Below are 25,471 nucleotides of genomic sequence, written 5' to 3'. Positions count from 1 at the left end.
TTCATCTTCACGCAGAGCCCATGGTAAGGTGTTAAACCTCTTCCAAAGGAATCGTACCAGGGTTCTGTCGCAGCCTGGGGAGGGCCTCCAGTAGGTGTTCCTTGCGCGAAAAGGGGATCAGTGCATTGGGCTTAGCAAGTCTCCTTTTTTCCCCAGTTCTGTTTGACTGGGATGGAGGCCTCTGGCTCTTTGGATCAAGCTGAGCTCTGCTCAGGGATTCTGCAGTAAGTGGGAGATCCCTTATGCAGGATGGACAGATGAGGGCGCAACAGCGGGTGGGAGCACAGCATAATGTCTTGTACCTGCCTACAGAATGTGTTTTATGGACTTGAAAATGGTCAGATACTAGGTTCTGCCACACACGGCAGGAAGGAGACTGAAATGGGATTGTCCTAAGAGCAACAATTTCTTGCCATATGAAGGCAAACACTATAAGCAGTTACAGTGTTTGCCTTCATATGGCAAAAAGTCATATTTTTCTTGCATGGATTTTTAAACCGTTAGTTCTCAGGATGGTACACAAATAAATTGAAAGAATCAGATATAAAATAATAACAAACCCATCACAGGTAAAGAAGTGTGGGATGAAATCAAAGTAAAACCAACAATAGAAGGTAAAATTATGTAAAAAACTAAAAAAATTAGAACATTTTTCTAAAATATCAGGTAAAATTAAAAGGTCTTCACTAGGTACTGAAGATCACAATGTGGGTGCCTGATCAGCTTATCTGAGAAAGGGATTTCACATGTAGGGAAGCACCACTGAAAATACTGTCTTTTTTTGTAACTGTCCACCTTGCCTCATTTGGCTGGGAGACCTGGAAGAGAGCCTTGGACTAATCGCCAATAGGTAAATACAGGAGGAGAGCATCTATCAGGTAATGAGGCTCAAGCGCTTTAGGCCTTTAAAACCAGAAGTTTTTCTTGGCCTGGAAACAGACTGGAAGCCTGTACAGATGGCAAAAAGTGGCATCATGCATAGCGGGGGGGCGGGCCAGACTTGCTGAGCAGAAGAGGCATGCACAGTAAATGTCAGATCTCAGAGTTTCAAGTGGGTGCCTGTGACTGAGTGACAAGCCACAAAATAAACTTGAGCTGCATCCAGCTCCTGAGACTCTGTTTGGCCACCCTGATATATAGCATAGCGTAAATATACAAGATGTAGCAAGGAGAGGATGGTTCCTCAGGTGAGTTAATAATTTGCAAGAATAATACTTTGAACCAAGAAGGTCAAACAAGTTTATGAAAACTTTGTGTTTTTATCTGACTCATTCAGTGGAGTTCAGGAGACTTGGAGCCAAATATTAGATTGCACAAGTCTTATGGCATAGAAAATAGTCCTTGGTTTCTGCTGCTCATTGTGGACCTGTTAGTCTAAACCTTCCTGCTCCCTTAAGAGAAATACAGAGGGCAACCTAGTAAAAGGGTAACTTCGTTGCAATAGTCTGATATGCACACACAACAAATTACTTATTCCATCTGATGGGACAATAACAAATTAGTCATGTCCTATACAAGATTTGAAGTGGGTGCTGGATTACTGACCACTATCAAAGTTTTCTTCATTCTCTTCTCTTCCTGTTTTCCAAGTATTATGTAATTAGCTCCTGATTTTTATCTGAATGCTGCCCTATGTATAGGGTCATAGTTTATAAGATGCTAAAATTTGATTATCTAATATTTAACCATGAGGGACACAAATTGCCTGTTCTGTGGACATTGGACCCATTTGTTAGACTGAATCACAGCTGGTTCTGGTTTACTGGCTGTATAGAGAATGAGACAGCAGAATCCCTCTTGGCTCTGTTTCTGTGGTTCTATAGGTCAGATGTGGAAGGAGGACATACAGGACAATATTACCACTGCTACTTAGGAATTAATGGTGGGGATGGGATGAGGAGGTCAACAGCAGGCTTAGGACTTCTGTCCTGGACATAATCTTCTTGGATTGCTCCCTACCTGGCTTACTGAGTCTTGAAGGAAGCATTTAGTGATCCAGTTCTCCCCAGTTGAGATCAGTGGGTCCCCAGGTTCACTCCTTGGAATTCCTCTGGCTGTGGCTATGGGCACACCCTGAGGAGCTGCCCAGTTTCTGGGGTGATTGGGACTTTGACTGTAACAGGGGTGCATAGTTTCTGAAGACTTTGACACTGATAATACAGAACAGCAGCAATTCAGAGCCAAGCTGGGTCTATTCTAGAATCAACAGAAGAGAATAGCTTATAAAAGGGACTTTGGCAAAAAGGTTGACTTCTTGGACAACACTCAACTACACCATTCCTAGGACATGTAGAATTTCATCCTGGACACAATGCTCCACTGGACTCCATGTCATTTCCTCTCCCTCTAGTCTCTAGGAAATCCTGATTAGCTCCTCTGTCCAGTTCACACAAGGTTCGTGAATCCAATTCGTGGCACTGAACATGCAGCAAGAGTTAAAGATTAATGACCTGTCACTGAGAGGTCCAATGACAGTTTCCAACGCCCCTTTATTTAGAATGTGGGACTTTTGCCCTGCTCAGCTTCACTGGGCCGATAGAGCGGTTGGGCAAAGGCAAGAAGAGAGACGGCTTTGCCATGGCAGCAGCAGACTTGCAGCAGTTCTGTGGCTCTGTTTTTTGGGTGAGTGGCAGCTTCTCCCAGAGCTGATGCTCAGCTTCTGGCAGCAAGGTCACAGTCACATTTCAAAGGCCAGGGTTTATAGGGACCTGTCCTGAATTGTGGGGGAGCGGGTGGCTAAAAACCTAAGTGAAGGCTGTTTACTTTGTGATTTGGAGCAGCAGTAGGTACCTGCTACAGGGCAGGCACCCTCCACCAAAGCTGATCTGGGAGCAGGGAGATTGGGATCGTAGCATAAACTAGCTCCCCCACCCCACCCTCCACACTGTGTGTTGCTGTTTCAAAGGATTCACTAAACTTTGGAAAAACCTTTGACCCCCTGTTCTGATAAATTTATTTATTTAAAACATTTTTATGCTGTCCCCATCGCAACAAAGCCTTGGGGTGGCTCACAATAAGAACAAAATATAACAAATTGTACAATAAAAATATTAAAACCCGGTGCATCTCGGCTTAAAAGATTTAAAATCCTATAAATAACCAATAAATTAACAATTAAAATAAGTTTTAAATAAAAAGGTCTTAGCCTGGCACCGAAAAACGATGACGGCGCAAATACAAATAAAACAAATACAAAAATAAATTGTCCCCTCCTTGTCCCTCCAGTGCTTTAGAGGACAGATGGGAGGAGAGTTCATTCAAAACTTTGGCAGAAGAAAAGATACCAGCTTGTGCACCATATGAAGCAACAGCTGTTTTACAGATAACCCTGACTCTAATTGTTCACTAAAAAAAAAGGGAGTTAGGAAGCTTTTTAAAGAAAAGATGAGTGCACAGTGGGAGGGCATACATGATCAAGACTGCCACATGGTATATCAGAATACAGTTAGGGAATCAAGCATTTGATCCCCCGTGTAATTCTGTGGAATTTTGCAAAAAGCATACTTGTTGATAAGAAATAGTCTAGCTTTATTCTCTGATGTGGTCACTTCCCACTGAGTTTTTGATAGGGAGTGGTATTCAGATAGGCTCCTTTCCCCCAGATGGTACACTCTCAGGGGAACTATAGGGGAAACTTAACATGGTTAAGTCTTACTGTGGAGCTTAATTGTCAGCACTGGGAGTCCCTTTTATTTGATCTCAGAAATGTTTTGATACTGAGTCTTATTTCATGCAGCCGGTATCTATTCCTCAGAGCTGTAAAGGGTAATCAGTGCTAATGGAAGATCTTTTTCTCCCAGCTTCCTTGCAATTTAGTGGGCAATTTTCAAGGGGGACTGCAGTGGTGAAAAGGCGGAACAATTCCAGGAGTTTCTTTCAATGGGGTCTGCCAGGTGTGGACCTTCAGGAAGTGCCCAGTCATGGCTACCTTTGACATCACCCTTGGCAATTTGGTCTCATTTCACATGTTGTGTATGTTGCAAAGCAGGGGTGTGCACTGGGGCTCTGTCCCAATCATAGTAGTTGATTCCCTGTGTGTGGGTGGTGGCGTGTGAAAAAAGACTGAGAAGAGGGGAGAATTATGTAAGCTGCCTTGAGTGCCTTGAAAGGAAAAAATATTGACTTCTCCTCTATACTGTAGCTCTTGTTAAAAGCAGGTGCATGCCTGAATAGGGCTATTGTAGTATCTCTAACTCAGGGTTGGAGAACATCCAGTTGTTTAGCCTGCAACAATATAGAAGACTGGATAACTACGTGGGCTGCCTATGCTTGCCCGTAATGCTGGTCTGGGACCTGGAGCAAGTGCTGTCTGGAGCTGGCATTTTTCAGCATGCAGCTGCTCTGCTGATGTATCTGTGCTGACTGCTTGTTTGCGACCAGGACAGTTTTAAGGTTTTCTTGTTGCTACATAAAGCCATCAACTTGGGGCAAGATTCTGGAGAGAGTACCTTCTCCCTTACAACCTGTCCAGTCACTAAGGTAATCAATGGAATGTTCCTGCTGGCCTGATTGAGATCCACCCAGAATAACATCTTCAGGGTAGTAGTTCCTTTCTAGGAAACCCTGCTCTGGAGGTTAGGCAGGCACCAACACCATGCTGGTGAAGACATTTTTATTTCAGATGCCTTCCTTGATTGACCTGCCGCAGTGTTATTAGTATTCAGCTTTTTGAAAATTTTATATGGTGTTCAATTCTTTCATTGTCTGGAATCTGTGTAGAAGTAGGGCAGCATATACATGTTTTAAATAAATATGGGTAGGGTTATATTGGGTAGAGCTGATGGAAGTTATATGCTAAAACATCTGGAGAGCCACCAAGCTTGCTCTAGCTAAGATTTGATCAGTGCCTTATCTCATTAGACACCACATGCAGCCTAAGTCCATCTGAATAGCACTGTGCTCAGCATCGGCACTGTGCTCTGATAAATACACCCGTTCAGCTCTAAGAAGCTGAGACTTAATCCAGAAAGGGCAGAGGTGTGCAATGGGAAACCAGCAATTCTGGATAGCAGCTGATAGCATGTTTTTGATGGGGCTGCACTCCTCGGAAAGGTCGTGTGTGTGGTCAGGGAGCCCTCCTGTACTCTGTGCTTACTGGGGAAGCCCGGGTAGTTGCAATGTTCAGGAAGCATTTTATCACCTTAGGCTGGCACACCAGCTGCAGCCCTATTGGGTAGCCCGACACTAGCCTTAGTTTTCCTCACACTCATGCCCCATATGTTATAAAACACTGCAGATGGAGCTGCCTTTGAAGACTGACTGGAAACTTCAGCTGGTGCAGAATGCAGCTGCCCGAGTGTCAGTGGGATCCAGGCAGTCAAATCATTTCTTATCTACACTTCACCAGTTTTTTGGTTCCCGATGAATTCCTGAGACCAATTTAAAGTGCTGGTTTTTACCTTTAACTCCTTCAGTGGTTTGAGACTATATTGCTTGAAGGACCATCTTCACCCATATCAGGCTCCCTACCCTTTAAGCAAAACAACAGAGGACCTTCTCAACAGCCCACCTTTGAAGGCAGCTCAGTGCACAAGAGAGGGTCTTTTCCTCACTGGCCCTGCACCGCTAGAACACATCGCCTTCAGGGGATCTCTCAGATCCCACCGTTGCAGGTTATTATTATTATATTGCATTTCTATAGCACCTGTAGCCAAAGCTCTTTGGGTGGTTCACAATGTTTAAGTCACCATGCAGATTTCGACCAGGTCCGACTTTGCTTAACTTTCATGATTAGGCAGGAACAGGCACTTTGGGCTGTGCAGAAGCTAAGGTCTTGACATTTACTTTGCCATTTTTCCTGTCTGCTTATGTTTTACTGGATTGTTTTCAGTTGTGGATGCAATTGTACTGTAAGTTTTCTAGTCCTACCTCGGTCATGGTGATGTATTTACTCATATTAGCTATTTTATTACTGTATTGTATTTATGATCATGAGTTTAAAGCTGTAAGCTACCTTGTGGAGGCTCATGCCCTTGAAAAGCAGCCTGGAAATATTTTAAATGAAATAAAAACCATCTAAAACTTTCTTCAGATACTGTTTCCTATCACAAATACCTGAATTGGTTACAGAGGAGTCTTACTGAATGGATGTGTGTTATAAATAAACATGGATGGGAACAAATTGAATATGAAAAAAGACACAAAAGGTGCTGGTAGAGAATAGTGGTAGATGTCAATTTTTCTAGGTTTGGGCTAGGATGCACTGGTTAAATGTGGTGAATCCCTGACAGATACTGTTATGGCTAATGGTAGGGGAAGCCATGGAACTGGAATTGTGGCAACTGTTGGGGAAGAGTATGTTATTCAAGCAGAGCCACAGTGGATCCTGGGGCTAAGGTGTAAGGAAGCCATCCCCAAGCTCATGGCCTTCAGAGTCATTTGGACCACAGCTTCCAGAATTCCCATCCAGCAGGGCCATTGACTGGGAATTCTGGGTGTTGCAGTCCAGCATGTCTGGAAGGGAAGGTTGGTAAGTGAAAGTGATAGGGATCATGGAGAGATATGAGACTACACAGGGTACTGTGAGTTGGGTATGAGCTTATCTCACGCCTTTGTTTATCTTCATTGACTCCAGAACTCCTCTCTCCTGGATCGTGATGATGCAGACCTGACCCTCTGCTTTGAACAGACCGTTCTTGTATGGATCCCTTTGGGCTTCCTCTGGCTTTTTGGCCCATGGCAGCTTCTCACCATGTGCACATCCAAGAGGAAGAAATCATCTGTTACAAGGATTTACCTCACTAAACAGGTGGGAGACAAAGGCATATCCTGGGGTTAATAATTGGGTAGATGGAAAGTGTACTCAGCTGAAGGGCACAGCAGTTTCCATGGAAATAGGCAGGGGAGTAAGGAACAGATACTGATAAGGATCCAAGTATTGGGACTTTGTAATTAGCAGGGACAATGATGTCATCAGTCACCCATGTCCCAGGTTTCTCCCTTCCCTCTGAGCTTAGTTGCAGTCCTCACAGTACCTGGAAGGAGACTGTTTTTTTCCCTCAACACTGTCGTGAGCTATCCTTGTAATGGAAAATAATTTGAGGTGGAAATGTTTTGAATGTGTAATTAAAACCGATTGGCTTTAGAAAATACCTATAGAAGACATACTTTGTGTGTGCATGTGTGTGTGTGTATGCGCATGCACACACATGCACACACACACACAGAGGGAGATTAAGGTAGCTACCTACCTTTTTGGACTATCCCTGGAACCATGCCTATGATTGACATGATCAGAGCCTGCACTTCATAATTTACTTCTAGTCCACCAGTAAAGATGTGCGATACCTCAGAGAGTCTACCAGTAATTTTAGGTAATGATATTTCTGTATTTAACAGAAAAACAGAAAAGCAAAAGGATGTGACAAGTTTGGAGACATTCTTGAACTAGAAGCCCTTGAACTTCAACTTACTATTTGATGGTGTCACTATGGTGTTCTTGCCCATTCTGGTGTAATCAATGATTAGGAAGAGAGTCCTGCATAAATTAGTGAAAAGCTCTGTGGTTTTTATTGGCAGCCTTGTTCTTTTGGAACCTAGAATGTAACAATATGATACTCCCTTTCTTCCTTTGTCCAGCTGATAACTGGGTTACTTGCATTGGTGGCGCTAAGTGAATTGCTTTTCACGGTCATTGAAGACTCTAACCAAAAACCTATGATCCAGTACACAAATCCCGCACTCTACATCATCACTTGGGTGAGAGCCAAACCTTGCTATCTGCCTGGGAATAAAGGGTGCCTTTTCTTTATTAAAGATTCTTTGCTCCACCACAATGCCAATCCTTGTCTCACAGGTTCAACCTGATCTGTTTTCACTCCTAATCCTAAAATTAGTCCTGGACTAGGCTAGCACTGATTACTAATGTTAGGAGGAGACTCACATTAAGAGAAGGGCATGGCAGGAAAGTGTCAAACATCTAGTTGACTATATCTAGTTAAGTCTTGGCTAGAATATCTGAGCCTGGAGATAAAGTGGGTTTTGGATCTCTGACTTAAGTTTAGCTATAGTACAATGCTAAGGCCAGAGCCCATTCTCTGTTTTATGCCAGAAAGTTCTTATGATCAGTCTGCCCTTTGTCTGAAGTTCTTTGCAGACTCCACTAGATGTCACAAGCCATTGGGCTGAGCTTTTGAAGAAGCATGTTCAATTAACTAAGAATATTAATCACAGATTTATCTGGGGAGGCTGGTGACTCCAGCAATGTTTTTATTCTGAGCCTTGTGGGAGCTATCCAAGGCGCTCCGTGATGGTGAACTTTTGGAGATGGAGTGCAGCATCATGGTGGTTGTTATGTGCTATCAAATTGTCTCTGACTTCTGGCAACCCTATGAATGAATGCCCTCCAAAATGCCCTGTCCCTTGACAGCCCTGCTCAGCTCTTGTAAACTCAAACTGTGGCTTCCTTTATGGAAACATGCCATCTCACCATTGGTCTTCCTCCTCTTCTGCTGCTTTTGACTTTCTCTAGAATGATGCTCTTCTCCAGTGAGTCTTGCCTTCTCATGATATGTCCAAAACAGAACAGCCTCAGTTTAGTTACTTTTGCTTTGAGTGCAAGTTCTAGTTTGATTTTATCTAGAATCTACTTGTTTGTCTTTTTGTTGGGCCAGGGTATTCAGAAAGCTCTCCTCCAGCCCCGTATTTTGAATGCATCCTTTTTTTCCCTATCAGCTTTCACACTCATACTTAGTGATTGGAAACACAAGAGTGTGGATGCTCTTGGCCTCGCTGCCTTACATCTCATTACTGCCCTTCCAGGTCTCAGTCTTCTTTGAATTTCTTGGCCGCAGTCTCCATTTGAATTGGTGATTGGCCAAGGTATACAAAATTCAAAGTTTCACAGATTTGATCTCTGCATTGTTGACAGTTCAGTTCTGTAATTGTTCCAGAACTGTGATTTTGATGTTCTTAGTGGTCAGCTGCAGTCGTGCTTTTGCATTTTCTTTTGCTTTCATCAGGAGTTGCTTCTACTCACTGCTGCTTTCTGGAGTAAAATGATACCATCTGCATTTCTTACTTGATCAGTGATTTTGGAATGGAGAGCTGTGTGCTGCCCCAAGCCAGGCTGCCGCTCTCCGTTGCAGTAGAAGAGCGCCATCCCATCACCAGTGCTGGACCAAGTTTCAGCTCTCAGTTTGGCTGGCTTTGTCGATGGGATGGGTGGGGATGCAACTTGGTCCTTCTGTCTCAGGCAGCAAAACATCTTGGGCTGGACTGGAATGTTTTCTTTGTTCTTCAGATGCTGGTTATACTGATTCAAGACAGCCACCGCTTCACTTTGCGCAGAGACTCGTGGGTTCTCTTCCTCTTCCTCATCATTTCTATCGTCTGTGGTGTCTTTCAGTTCCAGACACTAATCCGGAAAGCAGTGCAGGTTAGACATACAGGAGGTATACAAGAGACTATGAATGCTGCTAGACAATGTTTTATTGCCATTGCTCTGTTTCATTTACATAATGATGTATATCTAAAGGAATGTCTGTCTCCATGTATCCCTACCAGACCACTTAGGTCATCAATGGAGGCCTTCCTTTGTGGGGACCCCCCCCCCCCAAATGAGGTGGTGGGGGCAGAATTAACAAGGAACAGGGCCTTCTAGGTCATTGCATCTCACCTTTGGAATTCTCTTCCAAGGGAGGTGCAACTGGCACCCACCTTATCTTGCTTTCAGCACCAGGTTAAGACTTTTTTAAATTTAGCATCTGTTTTTAGACTGAATTATTGGTTTGCTGCTGGTTTAATGTTTTGTTGGTTGTTGTTATTGGTTATATTATTTTATTTTCCTCTTGTTCCTATTTATATGGTTGTATTTATATTGTATTTTAATTCTATCATGTTTGATGGTTTGCTTGTTATTGTTTATTTTTATTTGTGTGTGCATGCATGTAGATAGAAAGAGAGCACTGTGAGCCGTCCAGAGAGCCTCTGGCAATAGGCAGCACACAAATGTAGTAAATAAATAAATTGGCAGGAGAATCCAGGCAAACCTGTCTTCACTCATTGCCCTCCCAGGATTCCCTGGGAAGACAAGATGGAACAGCTGCACACTTTTTGGTACTCGCATTGGTAACTCCCATTTCCTTCCCTGCAGAGGTCCATCACTGATATACCACGTTTCAGCTTCTTCCTGATTTCCTACGGGTTTCAGCTCATCCTGTTCTTCCTCTCTGTTGTTTCTGACATCGCCCCTGAAATGAAAGAAGCTGCCAAGAAAGTGAGAGTTATTTGTTGCTTGGGCCAGGCTTGTCAGATAGCATTTCAGATGGGAATTATGCACACTGCTCCCACATCTCCTTTGGTTCAGCTCTTTGAACAGGATTAATGGGATGGGAAATGCTCTTACATATCAGCTCTCCTGGAGCTGTAGTTGCGGTGATCAGATCTGCTCCCCCAGATGCATCGTGGGGTGGAGTTATCTCAAAAGTAAGCCTTGCATTTCTTCAAGATTTTGTCGTCAAAGGTGAAGGTCAAATTGGTCTCACACTTTTTTTTTCTCACCTTGGAGTTCTATGTCCTTCATTTCACAGAACCCGGAGATCACAGCCTCTTTCCTGAGCTTCATTACTTTCCACTGGTACAACAGGTATGCAGATCCGGATGGAGGAGAGAACTACATGACAGCATCCATGGTGGTGGGCTTTGAGTGTCTGTGCCCTGACTGTTTGGCTTCGTGCTTTGAGGAACGGGGCACCTAACACTGCTACGGAACAGCCACACTGCGGGGACGGATGGCAGAGAGTGCGAGGGTGCGCCAAGCCACCAGTCAGCTGTGGGCTCAGGTTCTGCTCCCACTGAACTCAAGCAGAGTAGAGTCAGAAAGTATCTGCCACTTTTAGGGGCAAGTATGAACAGGCTTAGGAAAAGAGCCTCCCACCCATCTTTCTTGTGCAAGATTCATACCTGTTCATAACCCCTGCAACTTAATTACACCTGATGAGAAAATACTGATTTGGAGTGATCTGGGGATAGGATACAAATGGAGAGATGTTATTTGGGGGTGATATGGACAGAGATGAATTGGCTAGCTTCACCTGTTTAATTTAAACCCATTCTAGCAAGTATGTCTCTATTTGCATATCTCCATATAAATTATTATATGCAATTTGTATGCACACTTTTGTCTGTGCCCTGAATCTTTTAAATACCTACCAACTTTTGAAAAATTGGAAGAACAAGGGTCTGTCAATTGGGACAGAAGCAATGTGGAAAATATGGGTGGCTTAAAGGAGAGAAGAGCTAATGGTGAGAGAATAAGGGACTCTGATCAGAAGTGCTTGAATAGTACTTTGTCTTCCTTGCAAGAGCAAACAAAGTGGGACTTCAATGGAATAGTAAATAAAACCACGGTGCCATTTAGCTTTAAGTATACAATATGAAGGCTAAACTTCTCACCGAATGTTTATTGCCTCATCTTAGGCAGTGCTGTTAGATGCCCAGAGAGCTTCAAGCTATTGGGCAGTATAGAAATGGAATATATTGATATTTTGGTCCTCTGTTTTGCTTAATCTATTCTTCAGGAATTATTATTTCAGTCCAAATGAAAGCACCTGATGGAAAACTCACAGCCCCTCCCCTGTCTTTGGTAGCTTCTCCCCTCCCCGCAACACTCAAAAATCTCAAGCTGTATTAATTAAGATGTTGTTCTGAAGCATGGTCAATGAAAGAAATTAGGAGGAGGAGGAACTGCAAGGGAGTCTGATGCTGGGTGCCTGAGGGAGTATGATGTGCTTTGCAGCATGGTGGTAAAGGGCTATCGGAAGCCATTACAGATGGAGGACCTCTGGGAGTTAAGGGATGATATGAAGACACAGCACATGTTGGGCAAATTTGAGGAGAAAGTGAAATCTGGGATCAGAAAGGCTCGACGAGCACTGGATCTCCGGAAGCGGAAACGACATGCAAGAGCCACTGACCACATGAATGGCTTAAGCAAGTCCCAAAGTCAAGATGTGTTGGTTTTGGTAAATACCATGTCCCGCAGGGGAACCCTTTATTTCAGTTCCAGATGCTGTGACTAGTGTCGTGGAAGAAATGGGAGGCAGCCCTGTACAGGAGGCTCTCCTTACTTTTAGAGGTACTCTGGGGGCTGGGGGCATGATGACTTGCTCTTCGTGAGCCATCCAGCCTGAGAGTTGGGGGCTGCTTGATGCCTAAGGGCAGGGACTGTAGCTCAGTGGCGGAGCACACGCTTCGCATGAAAAAGGTCCCAGGCTCAGTCCTCCGCATCTTCAGGTAGGGCTGGGAAAGAACCCTGCATGAAATCCTGCATAGCTACTGCCAGTTTGTGCTGACAGTACTGGGTTAGATGGACAAAAATTGGCCTTACTCAGTATAAGGCAGCTTCCTGTGCTCTGGAACACTGAGGTAAAAAAAATGTACACATGTGATGTTTTTATATTCTGCTTTCAATTTAGGAAGAGAAACAGAGAAAAAAGAAAGAAAAAGTAGCCAAGGGAGACGCCAAAGGTGACTATCCTAAGAGCTGGCTGATGGTTACTCTGATCCAAACTTTTTCTGGGAATCTTCTGAAGTCAGTGGCATTCAAGTTGGCACAGGACCTGCTGCTGTTTGTGAGCCCACAGCTGCTGAAGTGAGTCCCAGTTTCAAAGTTTTATTCTAAGATTTCCTAGTGCCCTGGGTGAGGCAAGGGTGGAGAATTGCTGCAATGGAACTAGAGTTTAAGTTGGCCTTGTCAGACATTGCCTGGACATCCTTATCTACGCTGCTGACCACCTTCAAGCTGATGGACACCTTCAACATCCTCAGAGCTTTTGAGGATCAATCAGTATGTCATGCACATCAGTGAAATTCTGAAGTTTCCTGTTTACTGTTCTGAAGTTTTTGACTGTGCTGCAGGGATGCTTTAAACTTGCTTTCCCTATGTTACTGACAGGCCCAGTATAGGGATCACAAACTTCTTTCTAGCACTTTCCAAAAGAGCATTGGTCTCATAAGCACTGATCTCTTTGTATCTCACGGAAAACCACCTTGCAGCCCTCATTTCTTATGGCCTTAGCGCAGTCTTTCCTTCCAACCTGGTCCCCTTTCCATGTGTTGAACTCCAACTGCCCCCATCCTTCAACCAGCAAGCACACAAAAACCTTTTCCTTGCACAGCCTCTGCTTGAAGTTGCTTTTCTGGGTGAGGAGCATGCGGAAAGACAGGGACTTGTCTGGGGCTAGTATATGAGCACAGGTTTCACCAAGTTCAGGTTTAAAAGTGCAGCTGTGATCCCATGTTAGTTGTGGAGAGTAAGTAGCCCATCTTGTTCCAGGGGAGAGATTAGTCTGGTTCCTGCACTGGGAAGGTGGGTGGGAGTTGAGAATTTTGACTTAAATGAGAGGTGCCACTAAGACTGCAGTCCTCTATACGCTTCCTTGCAAGTAAGTTCCGCTGAGCTCCATGGAGTGGATTGCTGACCTGGCATGTATAGCACTGAACAACAGAATCAGAGAGCTGGGTGGTGGCCTTCTAGGTCATCTGCTCCAACCTTCAGCTCAGTGCAAATGGGTGCGATGCAAAGCCTGATAGGCAACGGGCCTGAATTGTACATGGAGGAAGAGGAGGCAGCACCCTTGAACCATGGCCTGGGCAAGGCCGGGTAGCATTTAAGCTGATGCTTGGGCTGTCTTCCCTCACAGGTTAATGATCAACTTTGTGTCCGATCAAAAGGCCTACCCCTGGCTTGGCTACCTTTACGCCGTGTTGCTGTTTGTGACCGCCCTGCTGCAGTCTATCTGTCTACAGCAATATTTCCAGCTCTGCTTTGAGCTGGGGATGAGTGTGCGCACTGTCCTCATGGCAGCCATCTACAAGAAGGTAAGCTGGTCCTTGCCCTGGGCGGGTGCTTTCCCTAAAGCTGGCATCAGTTGACTGGCGGCTTTCCCTCTTTGTGGTTTGCTTTGCAGTAACCAGTCTTGGCTCTGCCTGTAGGAAGAGCAGAACCAGACAGCTGTAATGGACGTACAGCATATGCCTTTTGTAGATCTTCATACTTGCTTGCCTGCTTTCCTAACTGGGTATGAGATTGGGTTTGCCCACCAAACATGGCCCTCCCCAGCATCCTGGATCACCTTCCCCACCTGGGTGCCCTCCAGGTGTGTTGGACTACACTTCTCACAGTCAGCAACTAACTTTAGCTGGGGGAGTTGTGGGAGTTGTAGTTCGACACATCCAGAAGACACTAACATTGAAACCTGCATCGAAACAACACTGTTCATTTCAAGACGTCATTGTCTCCCTAGTACCTACGAGGTGCCTGGGTCCCTCACGGAAGCGCCCCTTGTCTACCTGTGATTCTCACAGTAACTCCTGTATCTGCCTCAGGCCCTGTCGGTCTCCAATGTCACGCGGAAGGAATCCACAGTGGGCGAGACAGTGAATCTGATGTCGGTGGATGCCCAGCGCTTCATGGACTTTGTGAGCTTTGTGCACCAGCTGTGGTCAGCGCCAGTGCAGATCGCGCTGGCTATCATGTTCCTCTGGTGGGAGCTGGGCCCCTCTGTCCTTGCCGGGATTGGAGTGATGGTGCTACTTATCCCTGTCAATGCTGCCCTGGTCACCAAGGCCAGGACCATCCAGGTGAGTCTAGGCTGACTTCTTAAGGGGAGCCATCCCTCCCCAGATGCAGAGTCCTGTCCATCATGGTGCAGCAAGTGTGTTGGACCTCAGACCTCAAGGCCAACTCTAGCTTCCCTGGGGTTCCACACCAGCCCTCTGGGATTCCCCAGAGAGCCATACACCCATCCTTGCAGATGCCAATCATTTTGTGGTTTCCTGGCCTTTGAACATTTTCTCCCATTCTAAAAACCTGCAATACCTCCCCTACATCTTAGTTATTAGCACTTAGAACTTGAAACTAACATAAGCTGGAACTTTGGCCCTTCCCCTTTTACCTTTAGGCCCTCTCTGTTGAAACATGTGGCTTCCCCAAGCCTCCAAAATGGAATTTGACCCTCAGCTGAAAGGGGTCCGGTTCTGCCCCCCTGTTCTAGAGCTGTTATATTCCCCAGGCCCTGCACATCACAGACTTATTTTGCACTGAGTGCTTCTGTACTTTAGTGGTAGGTAGCAATTTTGCTTCTCATCACAGGTTACGGTGCTGCCCAGGTATTGAGGCAGCCTTGGACTGTCCATTGGCTGACCACCCCACTCCATGAAGAACTGTATACGGAACACCACCACACATTTCTTGCTACATTGAACCAGTTCACTAGGGTTTTTGGGTGCAGGAACATTCACCTAAGTGATGTGCTGCAGCTTGGTGACCCACGGGCTGTGGAAAGTTTTCTCCCACCCCCTGTGTCCCTTGCAGTAATTTAATTGAAGTGGCAGGAGATGGAACTCTAGTTGCAGATGCCTCTGCATTTCCCAGTGCCAGAATTTGTTCCAGCTGTTGTGGCTTTTAACTGAAAAGCGGATGCCTCCATTACGTTTGGCTGAAATGAAAAAGAGAACTCACGTCATGCCAGGCCCCGCTAACATCCTTCAGTTATTTGTCTGTTCCAGCTGTTTGTTGCTGTTATTCCATTACTGCTTTAAAGTTCCATTGTTGTTGTACTACTGCTTTTACCTTTCATGTAAGAATCTTTGTCCCAGTCATTTTTTAAAAAGAAGAAATAGAGCTAAGCACCATCACTGTATGGATGTTTTCCCCCAAATACCCAACTGGTCTCTCCCAGTGTTTTTAATGTAAATGTTAAAAAATTCAGGATGACATGGCCAAATCTCATATAAGGGCAAGTTCTATACTTCAGATTTAGTGCCCCAATATCACTTCCACAGATTTGTTGGAAAAGCATGAGCAAAAGCCCAGCAAAGTGGGCTATTGATGGTCAGAGAAAGCAAATATTGCTTGTCAGGGTTTGGGGCTATGACTCAACTCCTCAATACTTACTTTGGTTGTCTTTGTTCAGATGAAGAATATGAAGCACAAGGATGAGCGCATGAAAGTAATGAATGAGATTCTCAGTGGCATCAAGGTGAGTTGGAACCTAACGTGGGTTGAACCAGAACCAAAGTGGGCAGAACTTATAACAAGGCCGAGGATCACGGGCTCCGTATCCCTCAGCTAGACAGCATCTCCAGAACCAGAAGTCAGCACCTGCCTTGCCAGTGTTCTCCCAATGAATGCCTTGGCCAAAGGGCAGGATGCTGCCTATGCTGGAAATGGGGCAGGGTGCAGTACAGACTGCCCTGCAGCCAAGACCCATATCTGACCATAAACATCCCTCAGATACTGAAGCTCTTTGCCTGGGAGCCGTCATTTCAGAAGCAAGTTCAAAGGATCCGGACACAGGAGCTGAAGGGCCTGCTACGGTTTGCCTACCTGCAATCAGTCTCCTTCTTCTGCTTCAACTGTGCTCCTTTCCTAGTAAGATGATGCCTGGGAATGGGATGGGAGGGAATAGGATAAACAATCTAAAATACTTTGATAAGTGAACATGTATATCCGAAAATTTGCTGACCTGGAGACTGAGCAAAACTATGTCTAGAGGTCGTTTGTGCTTGCCTCATATTCTGTTCCAGCCTCTTCCAACATGGTTCCCTCCAGATGTGTTAGACTGCATCTTCCATCATTTTCAGCCAGTATGATAATTGGCCAGGAATGCTGGGAGTTGTAGTCCAACACCACATTGGATAGGGCTGTTTAGTGCTATATTTCAAGATGCCCTATAATAAGTCATGGGGATTCTCTTGTTCTTGGTAAGGTTGCCTTCCTGATCTCTGCAGGAGAATATTCCTACTTAGGAATAGGCTTAGAGCAGAGTTTGCCCTTCCCACTGATGTAGGATGTGCTCTGGCACTCAGGGTCAAAGGTAACATTACATTTTCTCCAAGCCAGTGCAAATGGTATACTCCCAGCTTGGAACATTTTGTTCCTTTGGAGGTATCCTGTCTGAGAATTCAATGCATGCTCAGGGTTGAATTCAGGGCAACACAGACTGGAGAGCTTAAAGATCTGGGGCAAGGGGCCTCATCTGTGCATCCTCAAGGGGACAGAGTTGGAGACATCACAGAAGATGCTGCTTAGATCAGCTTCCCCTGACCTAGCTGCCTCTAGGCTGAGAATGACAGGAGCTGTAGTCCAACACGTCTAGAGGATGCCAGGTTGGGGAAGGCTGACCAAGTCCTTTAAGGTCTGGGAGGTCTTTGGTTTGATCCACAAGCAGGCATAAGCTGTCCGTCATGGAAAAGCTTTGCCACTTTCAACCCTGCTTGCTTTTTATTGTATTCCATCTAGCTTCTGGTATTCTAGAAGATATAAATGTGTAGTTACTGCCACTAGAAGAATCAGCAATGTGCATTTTGGAGGTGATGTCTAGCAAAGCTTTGGAATAGAAGGTCAATCCTGGCTGCTCCTAACCTCTCCCAGATAGGACTTTCACCCTTCTGTCTAGCAAACAAATGCTTTAGCTGCTCCGTCTTCCTGACACAGAGTACAATTGATGATTTTCTGCTTGTTCCTTCCAATGTAGATATTATATCTCACTACTGCTTCCATGTAGACTGAAGTGCCTGATCAAGCCTATTCTAGGAAGCTAAGTAGGGTCACACCTGGTTAGCATCTGGATGGGTGACTTGAGTATATGATTCCATGATTATTGTTGTAAACACCAAGAGAGCTTTGTCTGGGGGTGGTATAGAAATGTAATAATAATAGCAATAACAATACTGTCATTCTTTGTCCCCAGGTCTCTGTGATAACCTTTGCTGTGTATATTATGGTGGATGAAAACAATGTCTTGGATGCACAGAAAGCATTCACTTCTATATCATTCTTCAATATTCTGCGCTTCCCCCTTAGCGTTCTGCCAATGGTGCTGTCCTCTCTGGTACAAGTGAGTAGGCTTATGAAGGGCAGGAACCATGTAACTGGGGGAGCCTGCCTGCCTGACCTTAGTGCAGCTAAGGTGTTGGTGTTCACATGTTTGTAGAGTGAGATGCTTGGGCCTGGGAGATGCAATCGGCAAGGAAGTTCCATTAGGTTGTGTATCACAGCCCACTGTTCAGTCCTTCACTAAGCTTTGGAGCCTCAGAAGGCACAAAGCATCCCCATACCTCAGGACCACTCCAGATTTTAAGGTTCCTTTAAAGGGTCATCTTCTGGGCCCCCTACACCAGCTGGCGTACCTGCACTGGTGGCGGCCATGCTCTGAAAGTCTGGCTTGGGGCACTATCATTTTGATTTCCCATAATGCCCTGGCATACATCTGTATCAGCACATCATATAAACTTGGAATGTTGGCTCAGACTTGTGGCACTGATCGGAACACTGAAAGAAGTGCAGTGGGGCCCAGGGCATACATTGGCTTCAGACCCTGCCAAGGGTACCACTAGCTGCCAGCACTTCTGGATAGTGACCTAGATGGTGCCTGACCTTGTCCCCACCCTTTACAGGTCAGTGTCTCTGTGCAGCGGCTAGAGCGCTATCTGGGCAGTGAAGACCTGAACACTGCAGCCATACACCATGATCGCAGCCCTGGTAAATAAAGGTGCAGTTAGGGATTTGGGATCAGAGCAGGCTGTGGACAGGGGTGAATGCAGACACTTACGCACCTTAAGACGGGTGTGGTTAGTGTCCTGCGACTGGATTATAGCACATCCATTCTCTGCCGTTGATGATGTAGCTCCTGCCCTCTCTTTCTCCCCCAGGCTGTGCTGTGTCTTTCTCTGATGCCTCTTTTGCCTGGGAACAGGATTCTGATGCCACCATTAGAAAGTAGGTAGCCACATGCAAGATCCTTTGTGTTGCAGGGAGTTATGTGATCCTTTGCTTTAAGGCTTCAAGAGAAGGGGCTCTTTTCCTCCCTGCTGACATGTGGGGTCAGGCAGGAAAAGATAAAACAGAATGCCTTTATCCAAGGGAATGTCCTGACACTGCTTAGGAACATCAGAAGAGCCTTGCTGAATCAGGCCCAGGGCCTTTCTCGTGACCAGTCAGCTGCCTGTGGGAATCGCATAGGCAGAACACTGGAGCAAGTGCTTCTCTCCTCAGGGGTTGCTCTCCCAGGCACGAGGACTGAGAACCACTTCCATTTACATGCCTCCAACCATGATCTTTGCATCCCTTCCCCCCTACAGCATAAACCTGGAAATTCCACATGGGCACTTGCTGGCTGTTGTAGGGCCTGTGGGATCCGGAAAATCCTCACTCGTGTCAGCAATGCTGGGTGAGATGGAGAACATCAAGGGGCACATAAATATTCAGGTGAGAGGAGAGCCATCTTATTTGTACACTGACCTATATCTGCATAGGGTTCTCTTCCATAAAGGAAGCCACAAGATCTGGGCAGGGATGTCAAGGACAGGACATCTTGAAGGGTGTTCCTTCATCGGAATAATCTGGAGACAACTGAACGGCAGGTAGCAACAAACATATATCACATAACCAGTTGGTAAAACCCTGAGATGGCAACATGGACTTCAGACTGCAGCAAAAACAACCGACAACAGAGGACTGTTACATTAATTATGGCATTTGTGGAGTACAGCCCACTTTGTCAGATGCATGAAGTGTATTATCCTGAGTCTGTAGGATATAGGCAGGCATGTGTGCATGCAAAAGAGAGGCTGCAAACAGCGAGATACAAGAGAAATGAAATGCAGAAAGTACAGGGCTCAGTTTTTACTGCCTCAGCTACCCCTCTGAAAATTCAGATTGCAGGTTCAGGATTCAACCATGCAATGTTCTTCCATATTAAAGAAACAAAACCTCCTTTTAAGTAAGGAATTAGAGTAAGAGAGAGATTCAGCCCCAATTCAGTCAATTCTTTCTACTTGCAGGAAGACTTTCCATTTGGTGGAACTCTAAAAATATGGTGCCCAACCTGCAGTATGAAGTAACACAGTCTACTTTATTGCCACAGAGCCCTTGATGCTTCACGCTGCTCCATGGGTAGACTAGAAGTAAATGCTCCCAGTTGTACATTCTGTTTGCTTTTACTCACACTCCTCAGATCCAGACTGTTGACTTTACAGCCTTTCCCACTACTGCCTTAATGTGTTGGATGCCACTGTCCTTTCTTCCTCCTTTTCCTCCTCCTCCTTCAGGGTTCTGTGGCATACATGCCTCAGCAAGCATGGATACAGAATGCCACACTGAAAGACAACATCCTCTTTGGGTCATCCTTCGATGAGGCTCGATACCAACAGGTCTTAGAAGCTTGTGCCCTTCTTCCAGACTTGCAGCTGCTTCCAGGAGGAGACCTCACTGAGATTGGGGAGAAGGTACCAACTTTGGGCTTTTTGGGAGAAGAGGCCTGCTAAATCTGATGCACGTACGGCAGGGAGGCTGAAAGTTCTGCTTAGGTACTTGCAGTCCAGAGAGAATTATGACGGAAGAATTAGGGCACTCCTGCATGCAGGAATATGAGATACTTTGCAAAAATGTCCACAAAAATGACAAGCCCACACAGACTCAAGAGAGACATTGGAACATTGTTATTGGGAGAGTTTATGAGTCAAGGAAATGATGTGGTAGGGCATTTGACTGGCCGGGAGGATATCAGTGGGTAGCTGCGGGCTAGGAGAGCATTCGCTGTCATGTGGGATAAGTTTCATGAAGGCTTCTCGAGTAAAGCTGATTGAAGAAGCCCAGTGAGGCCTGCTCTTGTCAGGGCTGGCAGGAGAAACCGAATGTAAGACTATTTCCATGTGCTGGTCAGTGATGTAATATTAAAGTGTAGAAGCTCATCCTGAGGGTGCCACAGCATCAAACCAGTACTGCTGGTGTAATGTTTGAATCTCATTTCCAAATAATAATAGTTAAGGGCTGCATGAGACTTTTGCCTGCTACTTTACTGAGGTTTCTGCTTCTTCATTCTTTGTGGGATTAAGATTGGCTCCTTTACACATGTGAGGGAGTTTTTTTGGGTGGGCAGGAAGTCGTTATCTGCCTTTCTACACGTTCCATGACATAACCACTAGGTGGCACTATGCTATAGCAAAATTGTGGTAGTAACTAGATGCATGCCAACCCTGAAAATCCTTGTCAGAAAACAGAAATGCTAAAATGGTTGCAAAGCATGGGAGAGGCTCAGGATGACACTGTCACATGAAACACTTGCAAACTACCATGAGTTAGAAATTAAGAACACAAACAAATGCCATGTGTAGAAAGGCTCTTCCTTAGAACTTCAAAGACAGCAATCACAATTAGTCCCCATTCTTCTCTTCATAGCATATGTGTGGGGTTGGGTGAGTGACTTACTTACGTTGTCTGAGACTATTTTTGTTCCACAGCCTCTTTTTCTGTGGCACATCCACTTTCTACTTCAGACTACTTCCTTTTGTGACTCTAAGATTCTTTTTGCTCAGAGTTAAAAGTAAAAGGAGGGCACTATGTGCTTGGGCTAGAGTCATCATCCCAGATTTTTTTCAAGCTGGATCGCTAAATGAGGGCGTTCATATGAACAAACAGCCTGCTGGGGCTTATTTATTGTGGCCATTTTGAATCAGTTCTGCTTCCTCTGTCTCCGTGCCTGTTCAGTTTGAAGTAATCATCACAAATGGGGTGGCCAATTTATGTATAGACAAAAATTTAAAAATATACTGATCTACATAAAATACATAAAATATGCACATATGAATCTATATCTATACATTTAGAAAGAATTATTTGAATCATAATATAATTCAATACATCTCAATACAGTGGGAAATCCTGTAGCGTTCCTAGCTTGGCTGCTTTCTTTGACAGGGTATTAACCTGAGCGGAGGCCAGAAACAACGTGTTAGCCTGGCTCGAGCAGTGTATAGCAATGCCGATATCTACTTGCTGGACGATCCCCTCTCAGCTGTGGATTCCCATGTAGGACGGCACATTTTTGAGAAAGTACTGGGGCCGGAAGGGCTGCTTCAGCATAAGGTGAGCCCTCGCGTACTCTATGGCACTGATTCCCAAAGAAGTCAAAGGCAGGCGTCACAATCCAAGGAAAGGGATTAGGCAGAGTCCTCATACTTCAGACAAGCTGAGGTTCATGGCAAGAATTTTGGAGGATCACTTGCTTCCCATTTGGCTCAGGGAGGCTGCTGGTAGGAGATTAGTTGAGACTCTCCAGCTAGAACTGCTTTTAAGAGGGACAAGTGTTTTCTCTAAGGCCTGGCTTGCCTGACCTTCACAGAACCCCAAATGCTTGTAGCAAAGAAGGCAAGGAACTAGAGCAGTGATGGCGAACCTTTTAGAGAACGAGTGCCCAAACTGCAACCCAAAACCCACTTATTTATCGCAAAGTGCCAACACTACAATAAAACCTGAAAACTGAGGTTTTAGTTTAGAAAAAACAGCTCACAGCAAGTCCAAGCAAATATACAGTTGTACCTTGGCTCATGACCTTAAACCGTTCCGGGACTCTGGTTGTGACCCAACTTGGTCGTGAGCCGTGTCAAATTCCCCATAAGGGTCAATGTAAATTAGGTTAATCCGTTTTGTAACTTTTTTTTTAATCAGAAAAATGTGAAGCAAAGTGACAAAGAACGACAAAGATCGCAACCATCTCCCCACCCCCACCCCCACCCCAAGCATGAATGTGGCCAACTCCCTGCACACTGGGGCGGGGGGAGAGATGGGCATGTACACAGGCGCACTGGGTGAGGAGAGACGGGTGCAAATGTGGGCATGCTGGGGGTGGGGAGAGGGGCGCAAATGTGGGCACACTTAGGGGGGAAACGGGCATGAGCGTGCTGGTGGGGAGATGGCCGAGGTAGCGGTCAGCACCCAATGAAGAGTTCATAACCTGAGTCAAAATATTCATGAAATTTTTCTTTGCAACCCGATTTCGTCATGAATACAGGCGTTCGTGAGCCGAGGTACCACTGCATATATCTCCTTGGCAGTGCACGGACTGGCCATAGAAAAGCTTAAATGAATCCCGGCTAATGAGTTGCGACACGTGACGTCATCACGTGGCGCCACAACTACTTTCGGAGCATGTACTTGGCCCCAGTGTTATCCTATGCTGAACTGCTGGGATGATGCTGGGGTGACATGGTTCGCCTGCCGACAGACAGAGCTCTGCGAGCTCACTGTGCCACGCATGCCATTGGCTCACCACCACTGCTGTAACCCTACCCTACCCCGGGGCACTCCCCTAATCATAATAAAGGGCTAAAGTTCCATTGAAAAGAGGGTGATTTTGAAAAAGCCTTCCTTGAGTAGCCTTTTCTGCACAACTCACAATTCCTGCCCATTCTAAATACATTCCAACCATCAAAATCATGCCAGGATACCTCCTTTTTCTAACCCTAACCCTTCCCTGGTGCACACCCCTAACCCTACTCTAGGGCTAAAGTTCCATTGAAAAGAGGGCGATTTTGAAAAATCCTTCCTTGAGTAGCCTTTTCTGCACAGCTCACAATTCCTGCCCATTCTAAACACATTCCAACCATCAAAATCATGTTAGGACACCTCCTTTTCCTAACCCTAACCCTACCCTGGTGCACACCCCTAACCCTACTCTAGGGCTAATGTTCCATTGAAAAGAGGGCGATTTTGAATAATCCTTCCTTGAGTAACCTTTTCTGCGCTACTCATTATTTCTACCCATTCTAAGCACATTCCAACCATCAAAATCATGCCTGGACACCTCCTTTTTCTAACCTTAACCCAATGATGGTGAGCCTTTTGGAGACTGAAAGTGCCGAAACTGCAACCCAAAACCTACTTATTTATCAGAAAGTGGCAACGCTGCAACAACACCTGAAAACAGCTAGTTCAAGCACAAACAGTGGTGCCTCGGCTTACGAACCCCTTGGTTCACTTCCAAATTGGGTCACGAACAAAAACTTCATGAAAATGTTGACTTGGGTCGCGAATTCCGTGTTGGGTGGCAACCAAGATTCCCACTGCTACCCCCAGTGGGTAGATGGCCACGATTGCAGTTGCGTTCGTGCAGGGAAGTCGTGCACTATCAGGGCTACGCTCCTGCAGGAAGGATGGGTGCAATATCAGCCACCCCCCCCCCCCAAATAGCATGATCTCAGCCATCTCCAGCCCACTCCCCCAGTGGGTAGATGGCCACGATCGCAGCTGCATTCGTGCAGGGAAGAAATAGAGGAACTGACAACAGAAGAAGTTGCTGAACTCTAGAATGAGCAGCAGAAGGCACTTGCTGAGGAGGATTCCACTGAGGAAGAGGAAGACAGGGAGGAGGTTAGCAGGGATGTGAGACAATCCAATATGAAAAAATGGAATGAGTGCCAGGATTTCTTTGAGAAGCACCACCTCAACATAAGTAATGAACAGAGTGTTGAATCTGATGAACGATAATGTAGTCTCCCATTTCCGGAGGGTTATGCAGCGTGGGAAGAAACAAGTGACTGTAGACAGATTTTTCACCAAAATTGACCCTGCCACTAAGAGACAAAGAAGCGGGGAAACCCCTGAAAGAGATCTCCCCAGTGTCCTTATGGAGGGGGACTCTCCCTCAAAACAATAACCTCCCCCCCAACCTAGGTTAGTGTTCTCCACTGTACTGTGGAGTATTTTGTTACTTTGTTGTTCTTTGTCACTTCGTTTCAAAATTTCTGATTTAAAAAAAATAGTTACAGAATGAATTAACCTTCTTTACATTGAATCTTATGGGGAAATTTGACTTGGGTTACCACCAATTTGCATCACAACCAGGGTCATGGAACGCATTAAGTTTGTGAGCCAAGATACCACTGTATATATATGTCCTTGGCAGCACACTGAGCAGCCACGCGAACACTCGGACGAGTCATGGCTAATACGTTGCGGCTTTTGACGTCATCGCCTGGCACCACCACTCCCTTCCAAGCATGCGCATGGCCCCTGTGTGCGCTGTTATGAGATGCTCGGCTGCTGGGGCGATGCTGGGGTGACGTGGCTCACGTGCCGACCGAGAGGGCTCTGCATGCCCACTGTGCCACGCGTGCCATAGTTTCGCCACCACCGAACTAGAAATTAGCTGTAGTACAGGTGCAGGTTGCAACTAGATTACACCAAAGCAACAGGAGAAGGATAGCACTATGGACCCACCAATGGAGTCTGTTTATTAGTTTTCCAAATGCCTTTATGAAAAGCCAATTTTACCATACAATTAAAGATAATCAAGATGCTTAGAAAGGCCTTCCTAAGAGAGCATTTAGTGACACAGGTACCAAAGCCAAAAAAGGCCCTACTTTGTATAGCTGGGAGTAGGGATATGAAGCTGAAGCCCTTGATGTTGATCTGTACATGGAGGGAGGTACATAATGGAGAAAATCATATCCTGAATCCACACTGTTCAAAGTTTTAAAGGTAAAGCTCTTTCTGAGATCAGAAATAATACAGCTAACTAGTTTATTTGAATCAGATTGGGGATAGTATGTTCCGTCAACCATCCCCCAAAATATTTATTGAAAAAGATGTGGATACCAGGACTTACTCATTAGCTGAATAAAAATAGTGTCTGCTGGGAGGAAATTCTAGTGTTGGTCTTTTACTTTTGGATGGGAAAGGGAGAAA

General features: G+C 45.5%; 1 protein-coding gene across 1 annotated transcript in view; it reads left to right on the top strand.

Annotated features, from left to right (window-relative positions):
- The first annotated feature begins 54 nt into the window (after nucleotides 1–54).
- ABCC2 (ATP binding cassette subfamily C member 2) overlaps nucleotides 55–25,471 on the top strand; it is a 43,164-nt gene continuing 17,747 nt past the window's right edge. The window contains exons 1-18 of the mRNA XM_044436212.1: nucleotides 55–2,622; nucleotides 6,575–6,748; nucleotides 7,579–7,698; nucleotides 9,242–9,376; nucleotides 10,094–10,216; nucleotides 10,530–10,585; nucleotides 11,738–11,963; nucleotides 12,417–12,592; nucleotides 13,644–13,821; nucleotides 14,329–14,583; nucleotides 15,918–15,983; nucleotides 16,238–16,375; nucleotides 17,697–17,843; nucleotides 18,403–18,487; nucleotides 18,658–18,724; nucleotides 19,087–19,213; nucleotides 20,056–20,232; nucleotides 21,704–21,871. Of these exons, the coding sequence (XP_044292147.1) occupies nucleotides 2,578–2,622; nucleotides 6,575–6,748; nucleotides 7,579–7,698; nucleotides 9,242–9,376; nucleotides 10,094–10,216; nucleotides 10,530–10,585; nucleotides 11,738–11,963; nucleotides 12,417–12,592; nucleotides 13,644–13,821; nucleotides 14,329–14,583; nucleotides 15,918–15,983; nucleotides 16,238–16,375; nucleotides 17,697–17,843; nucleotides 18,403–18,487; nucleotides 18,658–18,724; nucleotides 19,087–19,213; nucleotides 20,056–20,232; nucleotides 21,704–21,871 (2,463 nt within the window). The 5' untranslated portion in view covers nucleotides 55–2,577. The remainder of the gene's footprint in view (nucleotides 2,623–6,574; nucleotides 6,749–7,578; nucleotides 7,699–9,241; nucleotides 9,377–10,093; nucleotides 10,217–10,529; nucleotides 10,586–11,737; nucleotides 11,964–12,416; nucleotides 12,593–13,643; nucleotides 13,822–14,328; nucleotides 14,584–15,917; nucleotides 15,984–16,237; nucleotides 16,376–17,696; nucleotides 17,844–18,402; nucleotides 18,488–18,657; nucleotides 18,725–19,086; nucleotides 19,214–20,055; nucleotides 20,233–21,703; nucleotides 21,872–25,471) is intronic.

Source organism: Varanus komodoensis, unplaced genomic scaffold (genome assembly GCF_004798865.1).
Source record: "Varanus komodoensis strain SLA01 unplaced genomic scaffold, ASM479886v1 scaffold1, whole genome shotgun sequence".
Lineage (NCBI taxonomy): Eukaryota > Metazoa > Chordata > Lepidosauria > Squamata > Varanidae > Varanus > Varanus komodoensis.
Note: the sequence above shows the minus strand (reverse complement) of the source record. Positions and strands in the feature narration are given on the sequence as shown.